Source organism: Tachyglossus aculeatus, chromosome 9 (assembly GCF_015852505.1).
Source record: "Tachyglossus aculeatus isolate mTacAcu1 chromosome 9, mTacAcu1.pri, whole genome shotgun sequence".
NCBI lineage: Eukaryota > Metazoa > Chordata > Mammalia > Monotremata > Tachyglossidae > Tachyglossus > Tachyglossus aculeatus.
Window position 1 is genome coordinate 49,478,905 of NC_052074.1, and position 27,250 is coordinate 49,506,154.

Genomic DNA, 27,250 nt, shown 5'->3' on the forward strand with positions numbered 1-27,250 from the left:
TCGCAATGCAAATCCTACAATAGCTTAACTCCTTGTATATTTCTGTAGCTACCAAGTTGCAGCGATTTTTTTTTTTACAGAACAATTTACAGTTCTTCTTATTTACAGTTATTTTCAGAGGGTTATTGCAAAACTATTTGTGCATGTGGATTACACTGTCAATACCGCATAACAATCTTTGAAGAGTATTTGCTAAAAAATAAGTATTTCTGCCGACATAAAAATTATTTTAAAAGTCGATTTCATGCTACATGTATGAGTCAAGACAGGGAATGGTATAATGTATTTTGGTAAATTATTACCTCTTAAACATTCCACAGTATTTACTACTAAAATCACAAAAGGTAGTGAGGTGTTTTTGTAGTGATTAAAATCAATTTTGAGAACACTCCTTGCAAATGCAAGACTTTATTGGGCTTTAAAGTTCCTTTTGATATTCATTGTGGTTCATTTCTCTCCTTTTCAAAGGTTTGCTCACTCAACTCTGCAGAGATTGGTTGCAAACACACATTAAATTCAAGTTCACATGAATTTGGCCCCATATAAACTTAATTCTCCCATTATTCTGAAGACAGAGGGTCACATCTTACTGATAAGAGTCTAAAAACACATTTCCAAGCAGAAATTTTGCTTAACTAATCAGAGAGTTGGTATGGAAAATTTGAGAAATTTTAGGCACCTTAATCTTTGGACAAGGGTGCAATGTATTCAAATTATTATATTGTTAAGATGTGCCGTATTGCTCATTGGATAATAGGATTAACTAGTCTCGATTTAATTCCAGATAAAACTATAGTGAAAATAAAAGTATTCTTGGTTAACCTTGTTAAAATACATGAGTGTACAGTAATAATTGCAAGTGAAAATTTTAAATTGGGATAAAATTTGACAGATCAAGAAGAACAGTTGAATAAAACATAATGAACTAAGTAAAAATAACAGCAAAACAAGATGCATTCACCAAGGCAAACAAAACACACTTTGACTGTCAGTATAGATTTTTACATGGACTTACATAGACGTGCTTCTAAAATGCAGGTTCATTACTGATTCCAGTAACTTTTAATGAGGTAAAGAAATGTGTGGAGCTTTCCACAAAAAACTGGGGTTATTTAAAAATGTTATTCCATGGCAATGTAATGATGTTTCGGTATTATTTTAGAGTTTAGATGTGGCTATATTAACTTGTATGACCACTATAAATAAGCAAAAGTGCCTGCATATTTGTTCTTGTAACTTACTCTATTCAATTAAAGGGGTAATTTGGAGGTAAAATAATCATCGTGAGTTTGTCACCGGATCTACAACAGCAGTCATATGTAACTTTTACTATTACCGTGGCGTGTTTTCAGTTTACATTTTTAAACATATGAAATGTAAGATGGCCCTAGGAAAGCTAATGCCAACCTGACAAGCAGAATAAGGGAACCAGTAGCGAGCGCAACATTAAGAACAATGACAGTCGTGTTATGGACATGTCTATTGCTTTTGGATGTACTGAATATGGTAAAAAAGATCAGGGACAGTAGTAACAACAACCTCTCCCAGAAACAAGTGCCATCCCTCCCTGTTTTGCCTGGCTCTTGGAGGCATTTTTTCATAAGCCTGGTTTCTGTGGAGCTTTTCCTGGAGTTCCAGGTAGGAAAGGTACTTCCCAAGCGCTTCGTACAGTGCTCCGCACACAGTAAGCGCTCAACAAATACGATTGATTGATTGAAAGGGGATGCATTTAATGATGTGGTGAGGGGATGGCTGTCCAGCCTTCCAGCATCAGTGGGAGCAATCAAAGCCCAGCCATCCAAACAATATGCAGACTAGCCAACCTGAAAAGGAGTGGTGCTCAAGGAAGATGGGTGGAATACTAACCCTCTAGTTTAATTATTAATCATTATTAATAGAAATACTAAACTTGCCTGAGTGTAGAACAACTGCAGATAGCTCACGGGTAGGGATCGTGTCTACCGACTCTATTGGACTCTCCCAAATGCTTCCTACAGCGCTCTACACACAATAAGCACACACACAATACACACACTAAGCACAATAATCCCGGCTCTGCCACTTGTCAGCTGTGTGACCTTGGGCAAGCCACTTAACTTCTCCGTGCCTCAGTTACCTCATCTGTAAAATGGGGATTAAGACTGTGAACCCCACATGGGACAACCTGGTCACCTTGTATCCTCCCTAGCGCTTAGAACAGTGCTTCGCATATAGTAAGCGCTTAACAAATACCACCATTATTATTATTATTAAGCGCTCAGTAAATACCATCGACTGATAGCAGGATGAGACTAGATTAAACCTTTTTAGGACACTTGGGTGTGTGTATAAGGAGGGAGGTCATTTTACTGTGCTTCCTGCCCTTTTCCTTGTGTATTCATTCATTCAGTCACACTTACTGTATGCAGAGCACTGTACTAAGCGCTGTGTATGCATATTGCAGGCACAGGTTATGCTATTGAAGAGGGGCGAGAGCAGGCATGTCTTGTCAGCAATGCTGCCACCCTGAAAGCAGGGAAGATGGCAACATTCATTCATTCATTCAATTGTATTTATTGAGCGCTTACTGTGTGCAGAGCACTGTACTAAGCACTTGGGAAGTACAACAGCACAAGCAGTTGCCAGACAGTGATTTTTCCACTTTGAATCAGATCCAAACTTGCTTCAAATGGAATACGGGTGGGGGGCAAGAGGCAAATAGATTGTTTTCTCTTTCCAGGTGTTGTGTTGATTCTCCTGTCTCAAGCTCCTGAGGGTACGTGCAGGAATAAAACAAGTAAAACACTTGGAACACAATATGTATGGCATATGTTTGTTGTATGGCTAAATTATGGAAGGTTGTATAGCTTTGCTGCTTTCTCCCATTCCCGCTATTCCCTCGCTAATCTCTTGCAAAATCAAGGGGTTTGTCTAAATTCTTGGATGAGTGGGCCATTGTATGAGTTACTAGAGGGACAGGAGTACAGAGAGAAGAGTGAAAAAAATTAGATGGTAACATCACTTGGTTCCTCTAAATCGTTTTGCTGACATTCTCAGAGACAGATAAGTGGGCTGGGTGAACCACCGGTGTACACCAATAATGGCAAAACTATTTTCTTTCATCTATATGTTCTCAACAAGAAGTATAACACATTCTGAAGGACATGCATCTGAATGCACAGCCAGTGCATGCTTGATTGCAAAATTTTGAAGATGATACATGATTTGGGGCTAATATGAGAAAACAATTGCACTAAAATGATTCTGCCCTTGAAATGAATATCAGCTACTGGTTTTGAACATGGTCATATGCAATTAGAGTGCATATGGTTGTAGCTGCAGCCCTAACTGGATTCCTCTTCAGCTTAATCACCTTCGTTCTCAAATAGAAGGTTCTCACAATGTATGCATGAAAAATCATCAGAATCAGAGAATCATAGGGGAGAAATAGAAAAAGTGGCCTGAAGTGGTCACTGGGGACATCTCATATTTAGAGGCAAGTTAATGACTAAAGCATCCAAAAAGGTTGTTGCCTATCTGACTTTAGAGATTTCCAGAAATAGAAATCCCACATGTCCCATGTGTCTGTCTTCATTTAATATATAATCAATAAATGCCAGCCTATTACTAACAATCTCCCTGCAATTTTAGCCCATTTCCCATAGGTTTGCCATCTTAAGGTGGAGGGCAGTTGGTCAACATCTTCCTTATAATTATTTCATATTCTTGAAGGTACTTATTCCTGGGAGAATATAATGATACCTGAACCCTCTAGCCTTTCCTCATAAATCCCATTATCCATCTTTCGAATCTTTTGTGCATCTAATTTTTTGGTGCTTATCCTTGGACCCTTTCTAGTTACTCCACAACCCTCATCATAGGAGGACACCTCAGCAGGGGATCATGGCCTGGCCAACACACCTAGTTCTTCAAAAGCATGTATGGGAGGTCATATTCCTGATGAATCTTGAATAAAGGAAAATGCACCATAGTATGCACTCCAGGCTCCTATGCACAATTGTTTCTTCCAATACCACACTGCATGATTCCCTAACAGCATTCTATCTAAAATGCAGAATAAAAACACTTGTATTAAAGAACTGGATGTAGAGCATGAAAGACGCCTATTACCTTTTGTTATGTCATATCCAGGAGTACCATAGATTAAAAAAAAACAAAAACCCACTACATTTCTGATTGATCTTTCAGTTACAGATGACTATAATTGCCAGATTTTTCTCTGCCCTGAATTTGTGTTCCTTCTCTTTTGTCTTTAAGGAAACCCTCCTGAGATAGAGCGATTTGATGAGTCAATCAAAGTCACTTTGGGATCCATCTAGACTCCAATTTATTGTCACTTTTGAAAATTTAGAGCTATTCAATAGTGGTAACTCCTGAGAGGAACTGTTCATTTCATTATTTTTTTTTATAAAGGAAGATAATAATTCTGGTATTTGTTAAGCACTTACTATGTGCCAGGCACTAAGTGCTGGGGTGGGCACAAGCAAATAGAGTTGGAAAGTCCCTGTCCCACATGGGGTTTACAGTCTTAATCCCCATTTTACAGATGAGGGAACTGAGGCCCAGAGAAGTGAAGTGACTTGTTCAGAGTCACACAGCAGACAAGTCGCGGAGCCAGGATTAGAACCCATGACCTTCTGATTCCCAGGTCCATGCACTATCCACTATACCATACATCTGATGATAGCCACCCATCAAACATTATCCTTGAGCTAATGGTGCAGTCACCAGGTAACAAATGAATTTTCCTAGATTGCCAGTGATATGCATATTGACCTCTGTTTACCCAAACCAACATCCCTTTCCTTCTGGTTTAAAATATCAACTTGATCAAGTAAATTACATCTTTACAGCTCTGCAACTGTTGCTCCAGCCTCTAATCTCAAAGACGAATCGCAGAATAGACCAGCAAAAATCTACACAAGCTTCCTGAGGATAATCCCCAAAACAAAGTCATACGGAAGGAAAATGGTTCCTTGCCCCAGGAAACATTCACTGTCTGCAAATAGCCTTGAAAAGCAAAAACCAGCATGATATATCCCATCTTTACTGGCAAGAAGGTAGTCTCCCTTCTGGTCTTTGATGAGCAATTAATATAAAGCTAAAATACCATTATTAGCATGTGTTCTTTAAGGGTTTTTTCATGCCAGGTTCCAGTATCAACTAAGTTTCTAAAACCCCAGTGGGTTCAATAATAGAGATGCAAAATGCCCGCTTGTGACGTTACCAAGCAGTCAAAACGGCAGGAGGCTACCCCGTCCAAATTCAAATTCATTCCGCAGGGTTAAACAAGCCACTTAAATAAGATTAATAGCCTCATGCATGACAAAAGCCCCTAAGAAATCACAAACAAACAACACTAACAGTGGGCTGCAACCTAAGCCCAGTTGCAACCCTGAGCCTGAATCAAAAATTTGGAGGTCAGAAGTGCCACCTGATTGACCGATAGTCTGCATTTCCAGACTTAAAACCTGTTTTTCTACCCGATGCCACAATGGTGTGACTCTCCATCAGTGTCAGAGCCTGGGCAAGTTGGTAGAGGGATAATCCCAGCGTGCTGTCAATCAAGCCACCCTGAACTAGCATGAGCGTACGACTGCTTGGCTAGTTACAATGCAAATCACAAATACAGTGGAAAAAAAATCACTTCACATAAACCTGCCTCATCCAGATTTTAGATGAGATCCTTCCCCGATTTTGAATCATTTTTCACAAGGGTTCAAGTCATAAAATTCCAGGACCATGGTTAGAAATTCAAAGAATTTCGCAACAATGGGTTATTTCTCCTCTCACACAGCCTCAGCACTTAAAGCTTTAGAATAAAATGAAATGGAAATACACACAGATCTGCCATAAAGACATGTTTTTACTAAGTATTTTGGCTAGCAAGTTGTTGGGGAATTTAGGGGTTCTGTTTGGATACAGTGCAATGCAATGTCAGAAGTGTTTGTGCTTACGTACGTGGCATTGGAACAAGTGAATATGACAGCCCAAGACTTTTTGAATGCAGATTATGCAAGGATGCACCCCTGGTTTATATCTATCCATCTCATATAGCTCTGTCTTGATTGGGTGATTACTGTATATCAAGCCTGGAATGAGTTTGGTATTCAAATTTGGACAACAAAAAAACTTACTGTTATGGAACAAGGTGGTATCTTTTAATCCTGCAAGAACAGCTAGAAATAAATTTGTAGGCTTATACATTACACCACATTTCCATATCTGGACAGTGAAAAAATGACTGAAAAACTAAATCACTAACCAAAAACAAAACTAAAGTTAGTTATACCGTTCTTGGTACTTTCATTCCAAAAACCAGGAATACATTTTCTGTATTATCCACACTATATCCTGCAGGTGCTAATGACTGAATGCACTTACAGTGCATTTTTAAAGAATGTGCTACAAAAGTATTTCCTTTTACAGAGAAACAAAAATATGCAGTTTTTTAGCCACAATGTTGACAATGGGCATTCTGTACTAAAGTGCACTTGCATTTAGTATCAGTGTGTTTTTCCAGTGCTAGAATTACTCATCCAGTGTTGCTACTAACAATTTTGGGGTGGAGGGGGAAGAGGAGAGACAAAGTAAGTTTGTTGATTCTTGTTCTTTCGAGTTCAGGGAAATGCCTGCTATTGGAAATGAGTCCATTAATATGGATGCTAGAGGCAATCAGGGAGGGTACTTTCAGTTTGGTCATGTTGTGCTTTGGCCTGTTAAGAAACTGACCTGCTTCCATTCACTTGGAGGAGGTAATGCTCGGAAAGGCATTTTAGCACGGCTTTTACTAAGCCGTGAAATAACTGCAGTTGACAATAAAGAGATCGATGCTTGAAGGATAATAGCAACTTTTTTGATGTGAACTTCAGGAGACTTTAAGAAATCCTGAGTCCTGTCTGTGAGCATGCTCGTTTTCTGGCCTCTATTTGCTTGGAAGGCAATTGCACAACTAAACACCATTTCAGTGAAAGCAGTAAATGATTATCTCCATGCAACTTAAACTGGAGTTTCTGAACATGCATGTGTTTTTAAAAAAAATAAAAAATATAAGGTGCCTTGTGATGCTGGCAGTTTTAACATTTGGAACATAAGAGTTCTTATGTATATTTACATCCTAACTGCTCAACTTTACCTTATAAGCTTCAATTTAGGAAAATATACAGTACTTTTGCATATAATGGTACCTTGTTAGCCCCTGAGTCAAGTATAGAGGATTTAAATACAAAAAGGAAAACAGCCATTAAAAGCACTTACATTTTATGTGAAGTAAATAGTATAAAATGATCATTTTCCAGGAAGACCAGGATCAGAAACATGCCTATGGAGACCCAAGATTCCTATAGTGCTTAGGGAAGAATCAGGCAAAGAAGGGTGCCTAATTGGGTGAAGGTAAGTTTTACAATGCCGAGGGTGAAACTCTAAAGACCGGTCATGTTCTTGTTCTAAAAGAGAAGCCAAGTTGTCCTCCGAGGCTGTGTTCAGATGCACCCCACTGGAGAGGGATTCTTTGGATTTAAGTTTCGATTTCTCAAGGTCTAGGAATTCTGGGCCCTGAGAGGAAGGAAAGAAAGGAAGAGGACTCAACAAAAATATTTTCATTTGCTAATGTTTAGGTAATAAACTAGCCAGCCCCATTTCAAACCATATAACAAATCGTTTGAGAAAACCAAGTGGGTTAGTGTCATCTTTCCCTCCTTAAATTTGGTTTCTTTCACAACCCAGCCGTTTGGTCTAGTGGATAGAGCACAGGCCTGCGAGTCAGAAGGACAGGGGTTCCAATTCCGGCTCCGTCACGTCTGCTGTGTGGCCTTGGGCAATCCACTTCACTTCTCAGGGCCTCAGTTACTTCATCTGTAAATGGACTGTGGGACTATGTCCATTGCAATTTGCTTGTATCCACCCCAGCACTTAGGATAGTGCCTGGCATATAGTAAGCGCTTAACAAATACCATAATTATTATTATTATAATTATCTTCCTAACCGGCTCCCACTGTTGTGGAAAAAGGAAAGACGGAATATTATTGTTAAGTGTGTCCAAAATGATTCCTTGTCAAGTCCAGAATCTGGCAGATCTGGGGAAAGTTATTCTTGCTCAGTGTGATTTTCTAACCACAGATCTCAATAATAATGCTGGGATTTATTAAGTGCTCAGTTTGTTAGTTCCTTCGATTCAAGGACTGAAATAGATACATGGATAATCAGATTGACCTCAGCCCTTGTCCTACATGGGAGTTACAATCTAAAAGGGAGAGAGAGCTGTGTTTTCCCCATTTTACAGATGAGGAAACTGAGACACAGAAAAGTTAAGTAACTTGCCCACAGTCATACAACAGGAAAGTGGCAGATTTTTGTCTTGAAGGCTCTGTCTTTTATTCGTTCATTCAAACCTATTTACTGCCACATTCCTCCCCATTAGTCTTATACCCTCTTCAGTCAATCAATCTATCAATCAATCAATCATATTTGAGTACCTGTGTGCATAGCACCATACTAAGCGCTTGGGAGAATACAATATACAAATATAACAGAGTTAGTTCCCTGCCCACAACGAGCTCAGGAAGGACTCTTCACTCCTCTCCTTTCCTATGCCCCGTAAAGCCAATGGTCTGTATATCTTAAAGGCTGAATGAAGGGAGCGCAGGAAAAAGCCGGATTTCCATTCCTCTCATAGCTCACGTCTGCTGCTCCCACTAACAAACTACCAACCTGGGTAAGTTATGCCTCTGGGACCCTCTCAGCATTCCTCTGTTTTCTCTCTGCGGGCCCTAGCTCTCACCTTGTTCTAGAGAAACACACTGAAGCAGAACTGATATCCATCAAACATCCATTTCTGCTGATTTCAAGTTAAATAAAACTAAAAATTCAAAGTGATAGAGGGCTAGGAGTCAGTGAAAGAAAGAGAGAGTTGGCTTACCAAAGGCTCCATCAGTTCTCTGGGGAAAACACAACAAAAACTGCTAAATCCCTAACTCTCCCTTCCTCAAAGTACTACACACACTTTCCACCATTTATTGTTGCCTTTTGTATTTTTCTACAGTTCGGTTAGTTTCCTCCAAGAACACAGTCTCATATACTGTTAACAGCCTCATTGCTTAAAGAGCCTTGCACTGATTTTCTGAGACCGCTAAAGAAAGGTTTAGGACTATGCCTGAGTTCATCTTAGTCTAGACTTGTTTGGACTGGGCTATGGCAGTTTGAGAATTTAATGCTTCACAGTGAATCACCACTGCAGATATTATATCTGGGTCCTAGCCCCCAAAATATGGCAGTTCCGTAAATTCAGTAGCAAGGTGATTGCAATGATGTCCTGAGAGCTGCTGTATCTACAGTTTGCTCCAAGTACAGTACTTACGTGTGATGATGGACTGAAACTTCTGTCTGTTTTAATAGAAGCTACAGGATGACGAGTCCTCATCACTCTGAGAGTTGGTCTTTGACATTCTGCGCTTGCTGTTACCATATTGTAAGCTGGGGGGATTACGGTAGCTTGCCGCTGCAGTAGCTGCAGGATGGTGTGAATATCAGCGGTCATTTGTGATTCCAGCCTAAAGTAATGATAGACATTAGGTTAATGCCATCACCTGGACTTCTCATCATCTTAATTAACTCGGTCCCAATTAGTTCAGCGAGTCACTAGAAGCTCCGTAAATATTACTCACTCTGTACTTCCAGCAAAATAGGAGATCTGCTGCAGAAAAAAACAGGAGGGGCAGCCCTGAGACATATGCGCTTTACAGTTAGTCTCTTACCAGCTAGGTGTTTGCCTAGATTCACTTGCTTAGAAAGAAGGATTTGGCCCTAAATAGAAACCTAGGAAATATGCTCATTAAAATAGCATGGAAAGTTAACAATCATAATAAACCACTTTTGTTTAGGAGGTAGCAGACTCTGAGACTGTCTCTCTTCTTCAGACAGTCTCAGATCTGTTTTCCTTTGTACTCTCGATGTTCTGCTTAAAATATTAGATTTTACTCCGCTCTTTGGAAAACCAAGGAAGGATAAACAAATCCCTTTTCCTATTTGACCTTTTCTTTGTATACTGTAGTTCTATAACACTGAGGTTCCCCCTACATTAAAAAGAACTGAAAAAGTCCAGGTTCAAAGGAATCAAAACAACTTCTCAAGCTACAGTCCTGCAGGATAAGCCAGGGAGTGATTCCTCAAAATGTCCTTTCTTGCCCTTCTGGGTCTTAAATGATTTTCCAGATCAAAGGACTCAGTGGTGAAGATCTAGAGTGAAACCTGTATGGGGCCTTGTATTTATGACCCATCTGGTTTTCAGGCACTAATCAGATTAATTTTTCCACAGCTCATAAATACCCAGATAGACTCTTAATTTATTTCTCATTAAAATTTAGGGGAAATTACAAAATACAATCAGTCTGAACCTTCTTTCTCTGGATGTTTAACCACCTACTAAAAATAGAAGCATTTTTGTGGTGCCTTACCTCCTTCCACTAAGGATCCCGTTTCCTGGTATGCTCTGTGCACACTGGGCTGTGGATGAAAACTGCTCCCACGTGCTCTTAGACGACTCTTTCCATCCCCACCGAGACATGGTGCCTATTTTGTGTATTTGCTTTGGGTTTTAATGTCTCTTTACACCTCATGTGTCTATCTCTAACCCTTTTTCCCCACTTATACTTTTAGATTGAGAGACAGGGACTGTGTTTAATTTCCATCTATAGATTATCTCCCAGCACTTGGTAGAGTGCTCTGCACACAGAAAGTACTTAATAAATACTATTATGACTACTACTACACAAGCTAATCATTAGCTCCTGTCTTTTGAGGAGATGTATTTAAATGCTTCATTTATCACCTTGCTTGGCCTTCTTTCTACTAAAAAAATGAAAAAAAAATGGGGGCTTTGTGGAATGGGGCTAATTTCTGCTGTCTGTTTTAAACCTCACTTTCACTGATCAGTCTGAATAAAATTTAGTCTTTGACTTGAAACAGACAAGTAAACATGAAAAAAAAATGTGGGATATTTTCACTTTGCCAGACTTTTCTTTGAAGTGAAACGCAAAGCTTTTGTCAAAAATCTGTGCTTTCTTCCTCAATCAGCAATATTTATGGAGCTTCTGGTGTGTACATAGCACTGTAAACAGCGAGTGGAGAGGACAATAGAAGTAAAAGACAAACCCCTGCCTCTTGAAAAGCAGGACCCAGTCTACCAACTGAATTATACTGTACTCTCTCTGAAGTGCTTGGTAAAGTGCTCTATAAATGGCATTGATGGATTGATTCAATGAGGCTAGTCATTTGAGACTTTCTCCTTTTCCATCTTCTAAAACTCCGTATGTCTTGGAAAGCCTAAAACCCAAATACTGGCTATCTGAACTGAACTGCTATCAAACTGAAGCTATTTCAGATAGTCCAAGCAGTTAGGAGATAATTAAATAAGTGGGTACTCATCAGAGCTCGCCATTCAGCAAGTGGGAGAGTGGAAAAATACTTTTTCAGGTTTCTTTTTAAGTGCTCAAGATCTACTTGAATCAAAATGAATCTCTTTCCTTTAATGTTCTAAACTCACACAACTTTAGTTGTAGTAGTAGTAATAGTATATATTTAGTGCTTACTGTTTGCAGAGCACTGGTCTAAGCACTACGAATTAAACACAGTTGTAGAACCAAAGTCAGAGAACATACATTCACTAAACTAGGTCCGAGGAAAGTACATCAACATACAGATTGTTCTCCTGTGACAGGGAAGTTGAGTTCTTGAAGATGTTGGCGTTCAGGAGAAATTGTGTTACAGTACATACACATGATGTGTCTAATGCTGTACACATGTGCACAACTGTTTCTCCTGAAATTGCACCACACTGTATTTGGACTGACGTGTTGTTAAAAGAACTTGATCTAATTTTGTGATCACATTCTAGCCAAATGTGATTACATCTGACCCATGTAATGCCAGAACTGACTGCATTTAGGAGAAACAATAGATTTGACACTACTTTAGCATCTACTCACAGACGCAAATAACATCTACTCACAGACGCAAATGAAAGTAACTAACCAGTTCTAGCACCTACATTTTCAGCCCAGATCATTGTGGCAGTGATAACCCAGGTGACACAAAATCAACTCAAAAGAACCAGACTGAGGCTTTGCTGACAAATTCAGATACTAATATATGGACAATCAGGCAGAAACCATTAGTTTGAAACCACTTTTGGCTATTTGTTAAAGTAACATGCTGGAGGGGTATGGGGCATGCTGAAACAGAGGGATTTTTTTTAAAAAAGAATCTGGATTGATCGGGTGGAAATAAATTCAGTTTTTTTTTTGTATCTGGTAGAAAATAGCCAAGAGTATTGTATTTGAAAATGAACCATCCTACCAAACGATTACACTCTTCAGATCAAGTGCTAAGGCCAGCTCTATAGGACTCTATCTGTAAAGTGATCATAAAGTCACTTTAAGTCAAGCTTTCTCCAGTGCCTGGAGCTTGAAGAACATGGTCAGAGCACTCTGTTTCTTTCCAGCTGCCTTTTTATTTGGGGCAGTCCTGGATTGCTACTACTAACCTCCAGCTGAACTGATTCCCTGCTGACCTCCTCCTTTTAGCCTTCTCCCTGGCTTCACATTTTTAAGCTCTTTTTCCCCACCCCAGGAAATATCAAGCTTTAAAATTAGGCCTATCTCTGCCCTACTCTGAGTCACTGACAGTAGCTGTGCCTAGAGCACACAGCTGCTAGATAAGAAGGATATTATCGAGGACCTTTTGTATCCTTCAGCTGATTCAGGAACCAAGGACAAGGAATGAGTCTTTCGGGTGGGGGAAGAGGGGTGAGGAAATGAAGAAATGCGTAATCCTGTTTCAAAGCATCAGAAGCTCTGCTAAAATGTAGAGGATTTTGAACCTACTGTTACTAATGTATTGCTGGCAGCAGTAGCAGTGAGCATGATTCTCCCGTGGGTACATCTGCTATATCTCCTCTTGCTAAGGCTAGGCACCATGTTACCCTTAGCTATATGAACATGTCCTTGAAGACCTGGTAGTGGGTAGAGGATCGATTTAATGGTTTATGTGAAACATTAACAGCTCTCCATAATGACTTTAGTGAGCAAATGTTTGTGATTTTAGAAAAAAACAACCCATACCTATTATCACCACGTCTTTCATGGAAAATGCTGCAGCACCGTACTAAGTGCTTGGGACAGTAAAATACAGAGTTGGTAGATGTGATCCCTGCCCATAAGGAGCTAAGAGTCTACAGGGGGAAACAGACATTAAAATAGATTAGGGATAGGAGAAATAGTACAATATTTAAATAAGTATTGGACAGTTGTGGACCATCAGATACGAGGGGGGAAGGAGTTCCATGTCTGAGGAAGAATGTAGACGAGGGGTTGGAGGTGGGATAGACAAAATGGAAGTACAGAGAGTAGACTGGTGTTAGAGGACTGAAATGTGTGGGCTGGATTGTAGAAGGAGATCAGTGAGATAAGGTAGGAGGGAGAGATACGATTAAAGCCGATAGAGAGGAATTTCTGTTTAATGTGGAAGTGGATGGGCAAACATTGAAGCTTTCTGAGGAGTGATGAGAGACTGAATTTTTTTTCAGAAAAAATGATCTGGGTAGTAAAGTCAAGTATGTACTGGAGAGAGAAGAGGTAGGATGTGGGGAGGTCAGCGAGGAGGTTGAGGCAGTAGTCAAGATGGGAAATAATGACTGCTTAGATCTGTGTGGTAACTTGGATCCTAGAGACGTAATTTCAAAAGGATTTTGTGACAGGTTGAATGTATGGGTTGTATAATAATAATGATCATGGTACTTGCTAAGTGCTTACTATGTGCCAAGCACTGTTCTAAGAGCTGGGGTAGACACAAGGTAATCAGGTTGTCCCATGCAGGGCTCACAATCTTAATCCCCAATTTACAGATGAGGTAACTGAGGCCCAGAGAAGTGAAATGACTTGTCCGAAGTCATACAGCTGAGAAGTGGCGGAGCCGGGATTAGAACCCATGACCTCTGACTCTCAAGCCCGTGCTTTTCCCATTAAGCCACATTGCTTCTCTGAGAGAGATGTATGAGAGAGATGAGTCAAGGATAATGCCAAGGTTTACGAACTTGTGAGACAGGGAGGATGGTGATGCTGCTTACAGTGACAGGAAAGTCATGGAGAGGACAGGGTTTCGGTGGGAAGACGAGGTGTTCTGTTTTGGACATGTTAAGTTGAGATGTCCTGGAAGCAAGAGGACATGCAAGACTGCAGAGAAGGAATGAGGTCAGGGCTGAAGAGGCAGATTTGGGAATCATCCATGTAGAGATGATAGTTGAAGCTGTGAGAGTAGATACAGAATAGAAGGGCACCCACAACTGAACCTTGACGGACTGCCTTTTAGACTGTGAGCCCACTGTTGGGTAGGGACTGTCTCTATATGTTGCCAATTTGTACTTCCCAAGCGCTTAGTACAGTGCTCTGCACACAGTAAGCGCTCAATAAATACGATTGATGATGATGATGATGATGCCACAGTTAAAGAGGGTGGGAAGCAGAGGAGGAGGCTGTGAAAGAGACTGAGAAGGACTGAGCCCCTCCTTCCTCTCCCCCTCTTCCCCCCTCCATCCCCTTCCCCTTACCTCCTTCCCTTCCCCACAGCACCTGTATATATGTATATATGTTTGTACGTATTTATTACTCTATTTATTTATTTTACTTGTACATATCTATTCTATTTATTTTATTTTGTTAATTTGTTTTGTTCTCTATCTCCCCCTTCTAGACTGTGAGCCCACTGTTGGGTAGAGACCATTTCTATATGTTGCCAACTTGTACTTCCCAAGCGCTTAGTACAGTGCTCTGCACACAGTAAGTGCTCAATAAATACGATTGATTGATTGATTGATTGAGTAGTCAAAGAGGTAGGCAGACAACCAGGAGAGGATAATCTCATTGAAGCCAAAGTTAGATAGTATTTCCAGGAGAAGTAGATGGTCCTCAGTGTCGAAGGCAGAAGAAAGGACAAGGATGATTAGGATGGAGTAATGGCCATTGGATTTGGCCACTGTTGGCATTAAGCTTCTGTCATACTTGGTGGATCGAGTCATAAGCTCTGTCTTCAAAAACAATTCCCTGTGCTTGCCATTTTCAAGCTAAAACAAAAAAGACCTATTTTTACAAGTCTTTTCATTTCTTGCTAACAAGGTGTACCATTATGTGCCAGCAAAACTGTGCTAATTGAACTTGTATTATGGTCCTTCAGCTGATACCTGCAAAACATTCCCAGGCTTTTTATGTTCTCTTGTCGTTCCCAGCCTCCATGTCGTCCTTTGACATTCACTTTTGAATGTTCGTAAGAGGATGAGCCCTTGCCTCCTCCCTAGTGCTTCAACTTATCTTGACTATGCCTCTGTGAGGCAAGGGGCTCCAGGCATTCTTGGGTATTTGCCTCCTAAACCCTTTTTCCCTATTCTAATGATGAACCGTTGGAACAACAGTTGAGAAGCAGCACGGCCTAATGGCTAGAACACTGGCCTGAGAGAGATCAGCAAATCATCATCACCTGCATTAACTGAGCATCAACGTTGTACAGAGCACTGCAGTAGGCACTTGAGGACATACAACAAAAGTAGAAAATATTGTACCTGTCCTCATAGAGATTACAATCTAATGGGGATGATTAGCTGGAAGATTCCTCTCCCTGACAACGAACATAGTACTTTGCTTCCCCAAAATGTCCACTGGCATCACTCTTCTGCCCTGTCCCATATTCAGCAGTTCTGCTGCTAAGAAAGCATCCACCAGGTCTGGACCAATTTGTTCCTCCCCAAAGCAGTGTGGCCCTCGCCTAGATAGAGGCTTAAAATCCTGAATCCGTATCCGTCAGAGTCAAATTTTGGCTGAGAAAAGTAACAGGATGCAGACCTCACCAAAGGAAGAAATTAAATTAAATTACATGGCAAGTTATACTGTATGACTAAATACTCTGAAGAGTTTATCAACAATTATAGCTCCTATAAAGCATGCAGCTGAGCCACCAGGTCCTCCTAGGAAAAGGTGTCAATTATTCATCATGGGATTAGACCAGGTAATTTATAAAGGCAACATTTTGACCATGGAAATGATGGTACCTCTTCCACGGGAGAGGTGAGGTACTAATAGAATAAGGTTCCTATGTCCAGAAGTCAGATGTGCTTAAGATAAAAACCCCTTGGGTTTTAAGATAGACAGTCGAACCGGTGCTTCCACCCTATTTCAAAGCTCTTTTAACATCCTCTTTTCTAAGAATGGGACAGACAGAATATGAGCCATAAAGGGCTGGGAGCATGGAAGTGTGGATTTATTTGTGGGCATTACCTCACTATCTGCAACCCACCTGAAAAATGGATATCAGGGGGAGGGTTCCGGTAGGACTCAATCTCTGGCCGTGTTGGTTCTTCGCATTTACGTTTGAAAGTCTCTGATGTCAGCATCTTTCGACTCTTGGCATTTGCCACTAGTCCTGCTGCCGGAGGACATGCTAACTTTAGAACTACTGGGCAATTCATATTACCTTCAGTTATGACGTGACTCCTACCTGTTGAGCTGTTCTTGAAGCAGATCTAGCCGCTGCTCCACTTCTCCATACGTGAGATCGCTTTCCGTTTCACAGATTCCCCACGTAACACGGTGTAAGGCTGAAGGACTAGACGCATCCTGCTGTGCTCGGGAATTTTCTCGTTCCCAGTTTCTTGTATCAGTGACGTCTGTGGAAGACAGCAAGAGGCATATGAATACATGAGCCTGCAGGATTGAGTCCTTCCAGTGAGGCTTTTGGAAGCAAGAAATATATTACATTCTATGTTCCGGCTCACACAATACCAGTCAAGAAACATATACTTTTCACTCGTGTTAGACTTTCAGAGTCTAGATTGGATGGTGAAAACATAGCACTGATTAGAGAATAACTACTTAAAGAGCATTTTTTAACCTGGCTTTGCTGCCTAAAAATGACAGTACTTTCAATATGACTCCCTCTGCACTTTTCCATACCCTAAAGAAGAGCACTGGGAAAGCGGTCTTTTACAAAGAGCAGTATTCCTTGGTACCGGTGGCTTCTTCTCAAGTCCAAAATAAATCCTACTTTCTTCTTGTGTCCAGCACAACCCAGATTTTACATCACGGGACAACCCAGTGTGAGACTGGTGTGAGCTCAATGGCCTGAGGGAGATTTGGAATTTGACTTGGAATTAAAATAATAATAATAATAATAATAATAATGATAATAATAATAATAATAATAATACTAAAGCAGATGTAGCCCCGCAAAACTGATACGGAAAGCAGCATGGCCTGATGGGAAGCACATGGGCCTAAGAGTCAGAGGATCTGGGTTCTAATCCCAGCTCTGCCATTTGCCTGCTGTGTGACCTAGGGCAAATCATTCTGCTTCTCTCTGCCTCAGTTTCCTCATCTGTAAAATGGGGATTAAATAGCTGTTCTCTCTCCTACTTAGACTGTGAGTCCCATTTGGGACAGGGACCATATCTGACCTGATTATCTTGTATCACCCTTGGTGTTTAGAATAATGATTGGCACATAGTAAGTGTTTAACAAATACCACAGTGATTATTCTTCAGGGCCCAGCAGCCAGTAGCAGACAGGTAAAGAAACAAGAAGCACTCACCGATGTAAAATGACACAGGTAAAAACCCAATTCTTACTTCGTCTATGATAAAATTTTCCCAGCCCCACTTAACTCTCCCATCTCTCTTCACATCTATTAGCGAGGCTCTCTTAGTCTTTGGTGTTTCACTATTTTAGGTACATTAGCAGCACTGCAATGGACTCAGTGTTATAAAGTTACACAATTTCACAGTAGATGAAAAAATAACTTCAATAGCAGTAAACATGGGCATGCTAGCAAGTTAACTGAGGTGAATTTGCAATGCAATGAAACATTATTAATACCTGGAAACTAAGTCAAAGGCTCAGACTCCTGGCTGCCTGGTTGATGAGTTATCACCCTGCTGACAAGCTTCTCTCACAGACTCTACAGAAAGGAAGGGTCAAATGCTGATTTTAAAATGTCTCCTCCTTTTCAGGCCAGGAGTGTATTCCTTTGCCTTGTTTTTCACTGCAAAAACAGAGCCTATTCCAGTCATGGGAATAAGGATCCAGTTTGAATCTATGAGAAACTTCATCAGTGTCCATGATATACTTCTGGGCTTTTGGAATGCTGTCCAAATTAAGATGGATTTATTAATAATAATAATAATAATGATAATAATAATGATGTTATTTCATTCAATCACATTTCATTCAATCGTATTTATTGAACGCTTACGGTGTGCAGAGCACTGTACTAAGCGCTTAACATGTTATTTGTTAAGTGCTTACTACGTGTCAAGCACTGTTTTAAGCTCTGGGGTAGATACAAGGTAATCAGGGTGGACAGAGTCCCTGTCCCACATGGGGCTCATAATCTTAATTCCCATTTTACAGATGAGGTAACTGAAGCTCAGAGAAGTTATGTAACTTGCCCAAGGTCACACAGCAGACAAGTGGCAGAGCTGGGATTAGAACCCATGACCTTCTTCTGACTCCTAGGCCTGTGCTCTCTTCAGTAACCCAAACACAGGTAAGAGTCCAGCTTTTGGCATTCTTTCTATTGCCCTGTTGAGCTCTGCCACAAACCTTTCCTGGGGCAACTAGAGGTCATTTTTTCTTGTTCCAATACTGAGGAAACGGAGAGGAGGTGGGTCATCATCATCTTTCTATTAATCAATCAATGGTATTTAGCGAATGCTTATTATGTGCAGAGCGCTATACTAGACACTTGGGAGACTACAACAGAGTTGGTAGACATGTTCCCTGTCCACAAGGAGCTCCTCATTTACTTCAACACCATATTAGAACTATCCCAGAGTCTTCATTCCTTAGGCTAAACATAGGTTCTATTTCAGAAGGCTCGAAAAAATAGAAATTCTCACTGGCTAAAGTAGCTAATGGGGTGGCATACCAGGAAGGTAAAGGATCGGTATAGAAAATAGAGAGAAGGTCAGGAAATAAGATATAAGCTTCTTGAGGGAAGGTATGGTGTTTAACTCTATTGTACTCTTCCAGATGGTCAATTCATTCATTCAATCATATTTCATCATCATCATCAATCGTATTTATTGAGCGCTTACTATGTGCAGAGAACTGTACTAAGCGCTTGGGAAGTACAAATCGGCAACATACAGAGACAGTCCCTACCCAACAGTGGGCTCACAGTCTAAAAGGGGGTGACAGAGAACAAAACCAAACATACTAACAAAATAAAATAAATAGAATAGATATGTACAAGTAAAATAGAGTAATAAATATGTACAAACATATATACATGTACACAGGTGCTGTGGGGAAGGGAAGGAGGTAAGATGGGGGGGATATTTATTTACTGAGAGTTTACTGTGTGCAGAGCACTGTACTAAGCGCTTGGAAAATACAATTCAGCAACAGAGACAATCCAATGATTTAATAATAATAACAATAATGGCATTTGTTAAGCGCTTACTATGTGCAAAGCTCTGTTCTAAGCACTGGGGGGGATACAAGGTAATCAGGTTGTCCCACATGGGGCTCACAGTCTTAATCCCCATTTTACAGATGAGGTAACTGAGGCCCAGAGAAGTGAAGTGACTCGCCCAAAGTCACACAGCTGACAAGTGGCGGAGCCGGGATTAGAACCCATGACATCTGACTCCCAAGCTCACACTTTTTCTACTGAACCACGCTGCTTCTCTGAGCAACGCTGCTTCTCTAAAGGGTTTGCAAAGGATTTGCAAAGGGTTAGCCCTCAATATAATAGATTGATTAAAGATGTTTTCCATCTCCACAGAGAGCAGAACCAAGGAAATGGAAAATAAATTATAGCATGAGAAATTCAGGTTAGCCATATGGATAGTCTCCTAATGGGTAATTGAATTTTAGAATATGCTATTAAGTATAACAGTAATCTTCAAGCATAAGATGGATAGTATAGTACAGAAAGATACACAAAGACTGCCCTCTCCAAGTGGTGTCTAATTAATGTATTTTACTATTGGTATTTTTGATAGTTTAATTTAACTTGTCCTCATTATGGTTTGGGTTTTATTCAGAATGCTATATGCATCCCTCCTCTTCTACTTTGGTTGTTCCCTTGCCTTCTAAACTATTACTACAATTATCACTAAAAGGTCTTACAATATGCAAAACATCTGGGGTAATTATAAAAAAATCAATTAAGAAGTAGTTCTGCTTTGCACATTATAAGCTCTTAATGTATGTTAGCAGTAGCAACAATAATAATAATAATGATAGTTCAGGAGGCAAAATGTTGGGCCACTTGGCCCATGTAGCTTTCAGTTCTTGGATTTTACGAATCTTTATTTTTCAAAAAGATGCAGTCAGTTACACAGAAGCTTCCAGCTCTTCCTTCCTGGGAATGAGTTAATTTTATCTAGTTTTACCCAGCATTTTTTCATCGAATTCACACAAATGTTGCTAATGAGGCACCTGCAGTTCTGTGTGGGGTGTTTGGTGGCACTATAATAAGGTTAAATGCAAACACATTTGCATATTTAGGATGAGATAAGTAGGGGAGGAGTGGGGACAAGTAGAGCTTCAGGTAAAAATAAGCAAAAGGGGCCTCTGTGCTCCAGAAATAGTCCATAGGCTTATTTAGTAACCTTCGTTACTAAATGTCCCTCACTTCCCTCTTCCTCTATCTGCCCTTCCTCTTTTGCCATCTCCTTTATATCCTCTCTATCTTCTTCCCCATCTCCCTTATGTCCCTAACCCTCTAGGCTAATAACAAGAGAAGCAGCGTGGCTCAGTGGAAAAAACACGGGCTTTGGAGTCAGAAGTCATGGGTTCAAATCACGGCTCCATCAGCTGTGTGACTTTGGACAAGTCACTTCTCTGGGCCTCAGTTCCCTCATCTGTAAAATAGGGATTAAGACTTTGAGCCCCACATGGGACCACCTGATCACCTTGTAACCTCCCCGGTGCTTAGAACAGTGCTTTGCACATAGTAAGCGCTTAATAAATGCTATCATTATTATTATTATTAAACCCCAATGTAGTTCCTCCTCATATAAAAGCTGAATTTTCTTTTTATCCATGGAAAAAATCAGAGTAAGCGCTTAATAAATGCCATCATTAATACTTTTTAACTGAAACATTCTTGTAACAGGAAATTCTACCGCTGACATTTTCCTATGGGCACAACTCCTTCTGCGATAAAACGATAACAAATACAGCAAAGGATGCAAAAGGATTTGTGCTGGATTTTTAAGTAATTTAGCAGCAGATTTCCACTGGGAACTGTAAGTCAACATTCACGGTTGTGTGACCCTGTTTAAAATCCCAAACAACAAATACTTCGGTGATTTGTGAAGCAGCTTTACAACTTTAGCAGAAAAAGTCAAATCCAAATTGAGATCAAAAGTATTAAATGAGCTGGGAGTTTGGGAGTTTGCATCACACCCTCAAGATTTTAGCGGGTCTTCTGGGTAGATTGGGGTTCTTTGAAGGGAGGAGCAGAGTAGCAATGCTCAGGTTAGAATATAAGGTAATAATGAAGATAGACAGGGAAGCTTAATAGATACCTTGCCACATTCTAGTTACTGCTTCCTATGCTTCCAATGATTGCTTGCTTATGATCCTTGGCTTCCAAAACAATGAAAAAAGTTTTATCCCTGCCTATAATTCTGGATTATTATATTTTCAGTGCTTCGAAACAAAACAAAAAACCAGCAGCAAACAAAACTGACTTATCACTGACACCACAAATGAATGAACTGTCAAGGTTCTGTAGATACATTTTAGATTTGACAGTTTTATTAAAAGAAACTTGACCAACCTGAGGTAACAATAAAAATTCAGGAGTTCAAAGAGGAGTTCTCCTAGGAGCACCCTGTAGACATTTTCTAAATATAGCTCAGAAAAGAATCTACTGTGGGTTGCCTTGGAAAATGTTGCTATAGTTGCAGGACATGCTGCTGGAAATGAGTGAAGGAAAAGTACACTTGAAAACTGCAAGATGTATACGATTTTGGTTGCCTCAATTGTTGACCTTCGTCTGTAGCAGTTTAGACTTTTATAATGTTCAAAATGGGCAGTTTCACTGACCTATGGGTACAGGGCGGAGTTGATTGAGCCAATATGAGGAATTTGAGCTAAATTAAGAATTTATTGATCGGAAAAACTAAAATTCTGGAGAAATAAAACATTACTTATCACAGTCACCTTATTTTCACAGCATGACGAAAGAAACAAAATATTTCCTGTTACATACTCAAGCAAGTCTTTCTGGTCCACTTTTGAAACTTAATCGGTAAAAGAAATATTTAATGAAAAAATGAAAAGGTTCAATAGCTTTGCATTGGTTAATAGATGCTACTTAATCAGGTATAACCATATGTCATGCTGATTGATGCCAAATGACATAAATTACATTTAATCAATTGGTGTGACATTTTGATATGCAGTTTTTTCAAGATAATTATTATCTATCATTCTAACAGGACCTGAAATGTGGGAACTTTGAAAATTATGTTTGTGGGTTTTTTTTTTAATATTAATGACAACAGTATCAGGTGGGGTTAGTTAAATCTAACTGGAAGACACAGAGTAAAGGAAAATCTGGGCCAAAAGCATGAAGACCTGTTTTCTGTCAGTGATGTCTGAGCAGCCTGTCAAATAATTCCAAGGTAAGGTTTTGCAGTCCTGGTCACTTGAGCCTCTGAAAACTTAGAGTGGAAAATATCCTTGAAAATACACTCTCAGCAGAAGCCTTACAGACTCTTGAAAGCCAACCTAGATGACCCAGTCAGTCTTTCAGGACCTCTTTCAACTCTGGTACAAACGTGTTTCTATTCTGGGCAGTCCCCAAATAACCTGTTTCATGAATAACGGAAACGAGCCATTTAATAGACTATGTTTCCAATGTGATGAATGAGGAACTATTTTCATCTGTTTCATCAAGAGTTGAGACAGGCCAGGGAACATGTGCATGTATTTTTAGCGGATTTGAAAGCGGGCTCAGAGCCAACACACTTCACTAGTCTAAGGGCAATAATTCTGGACAATTCCAACCTGCACGAAGACAAAGGTATTGGGATATGCCATTATCGCAACAAGAACTTTGCTTTTAAAGCATTTGCATTAGGATTTTGCAGAATGGAGAAGGAGATTTTCCAGTGTTTGCTTAGAAGGTGATATCCTACAGCCTGGGTTTATTGCGCTAGCCTTGAGAAGCAGTGTGGCCTAGTGGAAAGAATATGGGTCTGGGACTCAGAGGACTTGGGTTCTAATCTTTGCCCTGCCACTTGATTGCTGTGTGACCTTGGGAAAGTCACAACGTCTCTATGCTTCAGCTTCCTCAACTATAAAATGGTGGTTCAGTACTTGTTCTGCCTCCCGCTTAACCTGTAGCCCTATGTGGGACAGGGACTGGGTTCAACCTGATTATCCTGTATCTACACCAGTACTTAGTACAGTGCTTGGCACGAAGTGCTTAGCATGTATCATAATTATTATTATTGCCTTGTTCGAAGGGAGAGGAGGGCATCCCTAGCTAATCACAGTGAAATCAGTGTGAGATGTTCTACTCACTACTTTACCTCTGGGCTCCAAATCAGTTCATCTTTCTGACCTTTTTGGCTTGGCTTTAAGAGTCTTTTTTGCCAGGTTCTTGTTATAATAATAATAATAATAGCATTTATTAAGCGCTTACTGTGTGCAAAGCACTGTTCTAAGCACTGGGGAGGTTACAAGGTGATCAGGTTGTTCCATGGGGGCTCACAGTCTTAATCCCCATTGTACAGATGAGGTAACTGAGGCACAGAGAAGTCAAGTGACTTGCCCAAAGTCACACAGCTGGCAATTGGCAGAGCCGGAATTTGAACCCATGACCTCTGACTCCAAAGCCCATGCTCTTTCCACTGAGCCACGCTGCTTCTCTAATTGCACTGTAGATTAGATTCCATTGTCATCAAACACCAGTTTATTTTTCTATGTATCTGGTAACGTATGCACTCACAGAGGTCTGAGTTTATGTGGTGAATGATCACGGAGCTAACGGGAGCCAGCCAAGCTTTCAAGCAGCGAATGAAAGAAACCCCAGGGATCACTTGGTGTCACTGTGGGTTTCCCTTGGGACCCACAGGGTAAGTGCCCACATCTGTTAAGGAAGACTACGATCTTCTGGGGAAGCTCCTAATGACTGCCTATTACAGTAAAATGTTATTTTAGAAATGCTCCCCTGATCTGTATTTTACAAGAATTCACGCAACGTCCCCAATTATGGTATTTTTTTGTGGTACTTGTTAAGCACTGGGTTAGATACAAACTAATCAGGTTGGACACAGTCCAGGTCCCCAAATGTTTTGTTTTGTCGTCTGTCTCCCCCCTTCTATACTGTGAACCCGTTGCTGGGTGGGGACCATCTCTATATGTTGCCGACTTGTACTTCCCAAGCACTTAGTAGTGCTCTGCACACAGAAAGCGCTTGATAAATATGATTGAATGAATGAATGAATGAATGAATGGATCTCATGGGTTTCACTGATGAGGTAACTGAAGCACAGAGGAGTTAAGTGACTTTCCCAAGGTCTCACAGAAGACAAGTGGCATGGCCGGGATTAGAACCCAGGTCCTTCTGACTCCCAGGTCTGTGGTCTATCTGCTAGGCCAAGCTGCTTCTCTAGGTTTTAGTGAGGTTAGTGACATTTTTGCCCACAGATGTTTAACCTGCGCAAGGTCCCTTTCCTTTTAATGTTGCCCAGACCTGTCTGCCTCAGGTATTGCCTTGGCCACTTATTTGCTTCTTTGTTTTTTGGTCCACACTTCCATAGATCTATCTGCTCCCTCCCCTTCTTCTTGGCAAACTCATGTACCCTTTACCGCTTCATTTGAATTTTTGATCCACTCTACATAATAATAATAATAATAATAATAATGGCATTTATTAAGCGCTTACTATGTGCAAAGCACTGTTCTAAGCGCTGGGGGGGATACAAGGTCATGAGTTTGTCCCACGTGGGGCTCACAGTCTTCATCCCCATTTTACAGATGAGGGAACTGAGGCCCAGAGAAGTGAAGTGACTTGCCCAAAGTCACACAGCTGACAAGTGGCGGAGCCGGGCTTTGAACCCATGACCTCTGACTCCAAAGCCCGGGCTCTTTTCCACTGAGCCACGCTGCTTCTCTTACATCACCACCTATTCACCACTCCTTGAGTTCTTGATCCTGTAGTTTAAAATTTCCCTGAATTACTTCCCCTGAGAGGTGGGGAGTGTCCATTACAAGAACCATTGGGGAATTTGTTTCATCTGAGCTGCCTTTGTTTTCGCCATCCTCCTCTGGTAGTACCTCATCTCTTCTTCGTAATTCCCAATTAACAGACTTAGGGCCCCCGTTGTCTTCAACTTCACGATGTAGGAGAATTTAGGGTTTCCCCATGATATTACTACTCTGCTACTTTGGGACAAGCACAAAATATTATGATTCTCCCCAAGTTACACCACTTTCTTCAAGATGTCATCTTACTCCATTTGGTTTTCTATTGTTGCAGAGAAGCAGCGTGGCTTAGTGGAAAGAGCACGGGCTTGGGAGTCAGAGGTCATGGGTTCTAATCCTGCCTCCGCCACTGGTCAGCTGTGGGTAAGTCACTTAACTTCTCTGTGCCTCAGTTACCTCATCTGTAAAACGGGGATTAAAAGTGTTAGCCCCATGTGGGACAATCTGATTACCTTGTATCTACCCAAGTGCTTAGAACAGTGCTTGGCACGTAGTAACTGCTTAACAAATACCATTATTATTGTTGTTAATTTCAAATAATTTCTACTCATTCTTTGAGTGGAGAATAATGAGAATTCATAGATGGGAAATACCTTAAGTGATTTCAAAGCAGAGAACTTGCACATGTTTCAGAAAATCCTCAAAAGATTAAAGCAGCATAAGTATTATTCTACTTATCTTTCTATTTACTTACACACATACCTACAAGAACACACATATACTACAAATACAGAGGACCTGGGGGAAAATTCCTTTTTATGATCAACACAGCAGAAGGAAGAGAGGACTTAGGCTCACAAGGAAACAACCCAATTACCTCTGTAAGAGTGACTTCTTTTGACAGCGTGGATTTTTTCTGAGGTCGGTGCTGTTTCTTCAAAATCTAGTCTACTTGCTTTTCTGGTTCCCGAAGGATAATCTGACATCCCAGAAAAGAGAGGTTTCTGTTCATCATCAATGGAGGAGGTGAAAGATGATGATCCACTTTTCTTTTCTTCAAAAAGTTTCTTGGAACACTGGTAACGTCGGGTGGCATCAACACTATCTCCAGGATCATTTATGCTGATTCCTTTGCCATAATCTATTAAAGAGATGACATTTTATGCAAGATATTAAAATGCAGGCGTTTTATTAGTAATTCTATTTTGTGCCACAAGCCACTAAATACAAATGAGCCTGTAATTCTACCCGGGTCCATTCTCATCTGTGATATGTACCAGTGAACAATGAAACTTGTCTAGGAAATCACTGGGATTCATAAAGCACCTCACGGAAAGATCTTTTTTTCATTTAAACTAGGCTATACCTAATACGAAGCCACTACCCAAAAGTTATTCTTGCTGCTAGTATTTCTTTTTTTGGAAGGTCTATTTTTATTCAGGACATGTTCAAGTGAGTGAAGAGGCATATTATTCATTTCAGAGTAAAATGTAACTCTATCTTTAAAGTATCGTGCTACTTCATATTTTTCACTCTCCAAAGTAAATTATAGGGAACCACACATCTCTCACAAATGTCAAATGATTGTGAAAATAAGGTGCAGGTGGTAAACTGCTTGCAAATAGGGGTAGGCTTTGCCTTGGAAAATTTGTCCCAGTATCCATTTATAAACACAAAAGCACCATTATTCAGACTTCCTTCTCCTCCTCCACTCTTCTGTGTTCCCCATGGAGATTTTTCACATGTTTTAAAGGTCACCGAAGCATGCTTGGTCTTTTGAGGGGCTCCCTCGGCCCAGCAGATTCCAGGCGTCCATAGATGGGGGAGCTGAATTCCATTCGTCGGCACACTTCCCGATCTCTCGGAAGTCCTGGCCCGTGATGCAGAGGGCACTTTGGCTGGCGGGGGTAACAAGAGAGGATTTCAGTGTTTCAGTACAATGCCAATATGTTGTACCTAATTACCTACAACTCAGTTGTGCACATGGCCTTGTTTAAACTGAAATGTCAAGATAATTCCAGCCCCAAAGGTTGACTGAGGA

At 40.5% G+C, this 27,250-nt stretch overlaps 1 protein-coding gene across 6 annotated transcripts in view; it reads right to left on the reverse strand.

Moving 5' to 3' along the window:
* Positions 1 to 7,200: 7,200 nt before the first annotated feature.
* Positions 7,201 to 27,250, reverse strand: part of KCNH7 (potassium voltage-gated channel subfamily H member 7) — a 318,392-nt gene continuing 298,342 nt past the window's right edge. For 5 of the 6 annotated variants that reach the window (XM_038751859.1, XM_038751858.1, XM_038751857.1 and 2 more), the window contains 5 exons: positions 26,892 to 27,107; positions 26,087 to 26,353; positions 16,538 to 16,706; positions 9,357 to 9,549; positions 7,201 to 7,554 (listed from right to left, as the gene is read on the reverse strand). In XM_038751859.1, the coding sequence (XP_038607787.1) occupies positions 7,288 to 7,554; positions 9,357 to 9,549; positions 16,538 to 16,706; positions 26,087 to 26,353; positions 26,892 to 27,107 (1,112 nt within the window). In that variant the 3' untranslated portion in view covers positions 7,201 to 7,287. The remainder of the gene's footprint in view (positions 7,555 to 9,356; positions 9,550 to 16,537; positions 16,707 to 26,086; positions 26,354 to 26,891; positions 27,108 to 27,250) is intronic. The other variant, XM_038751856.1, reaches the window with a different exon arrangement.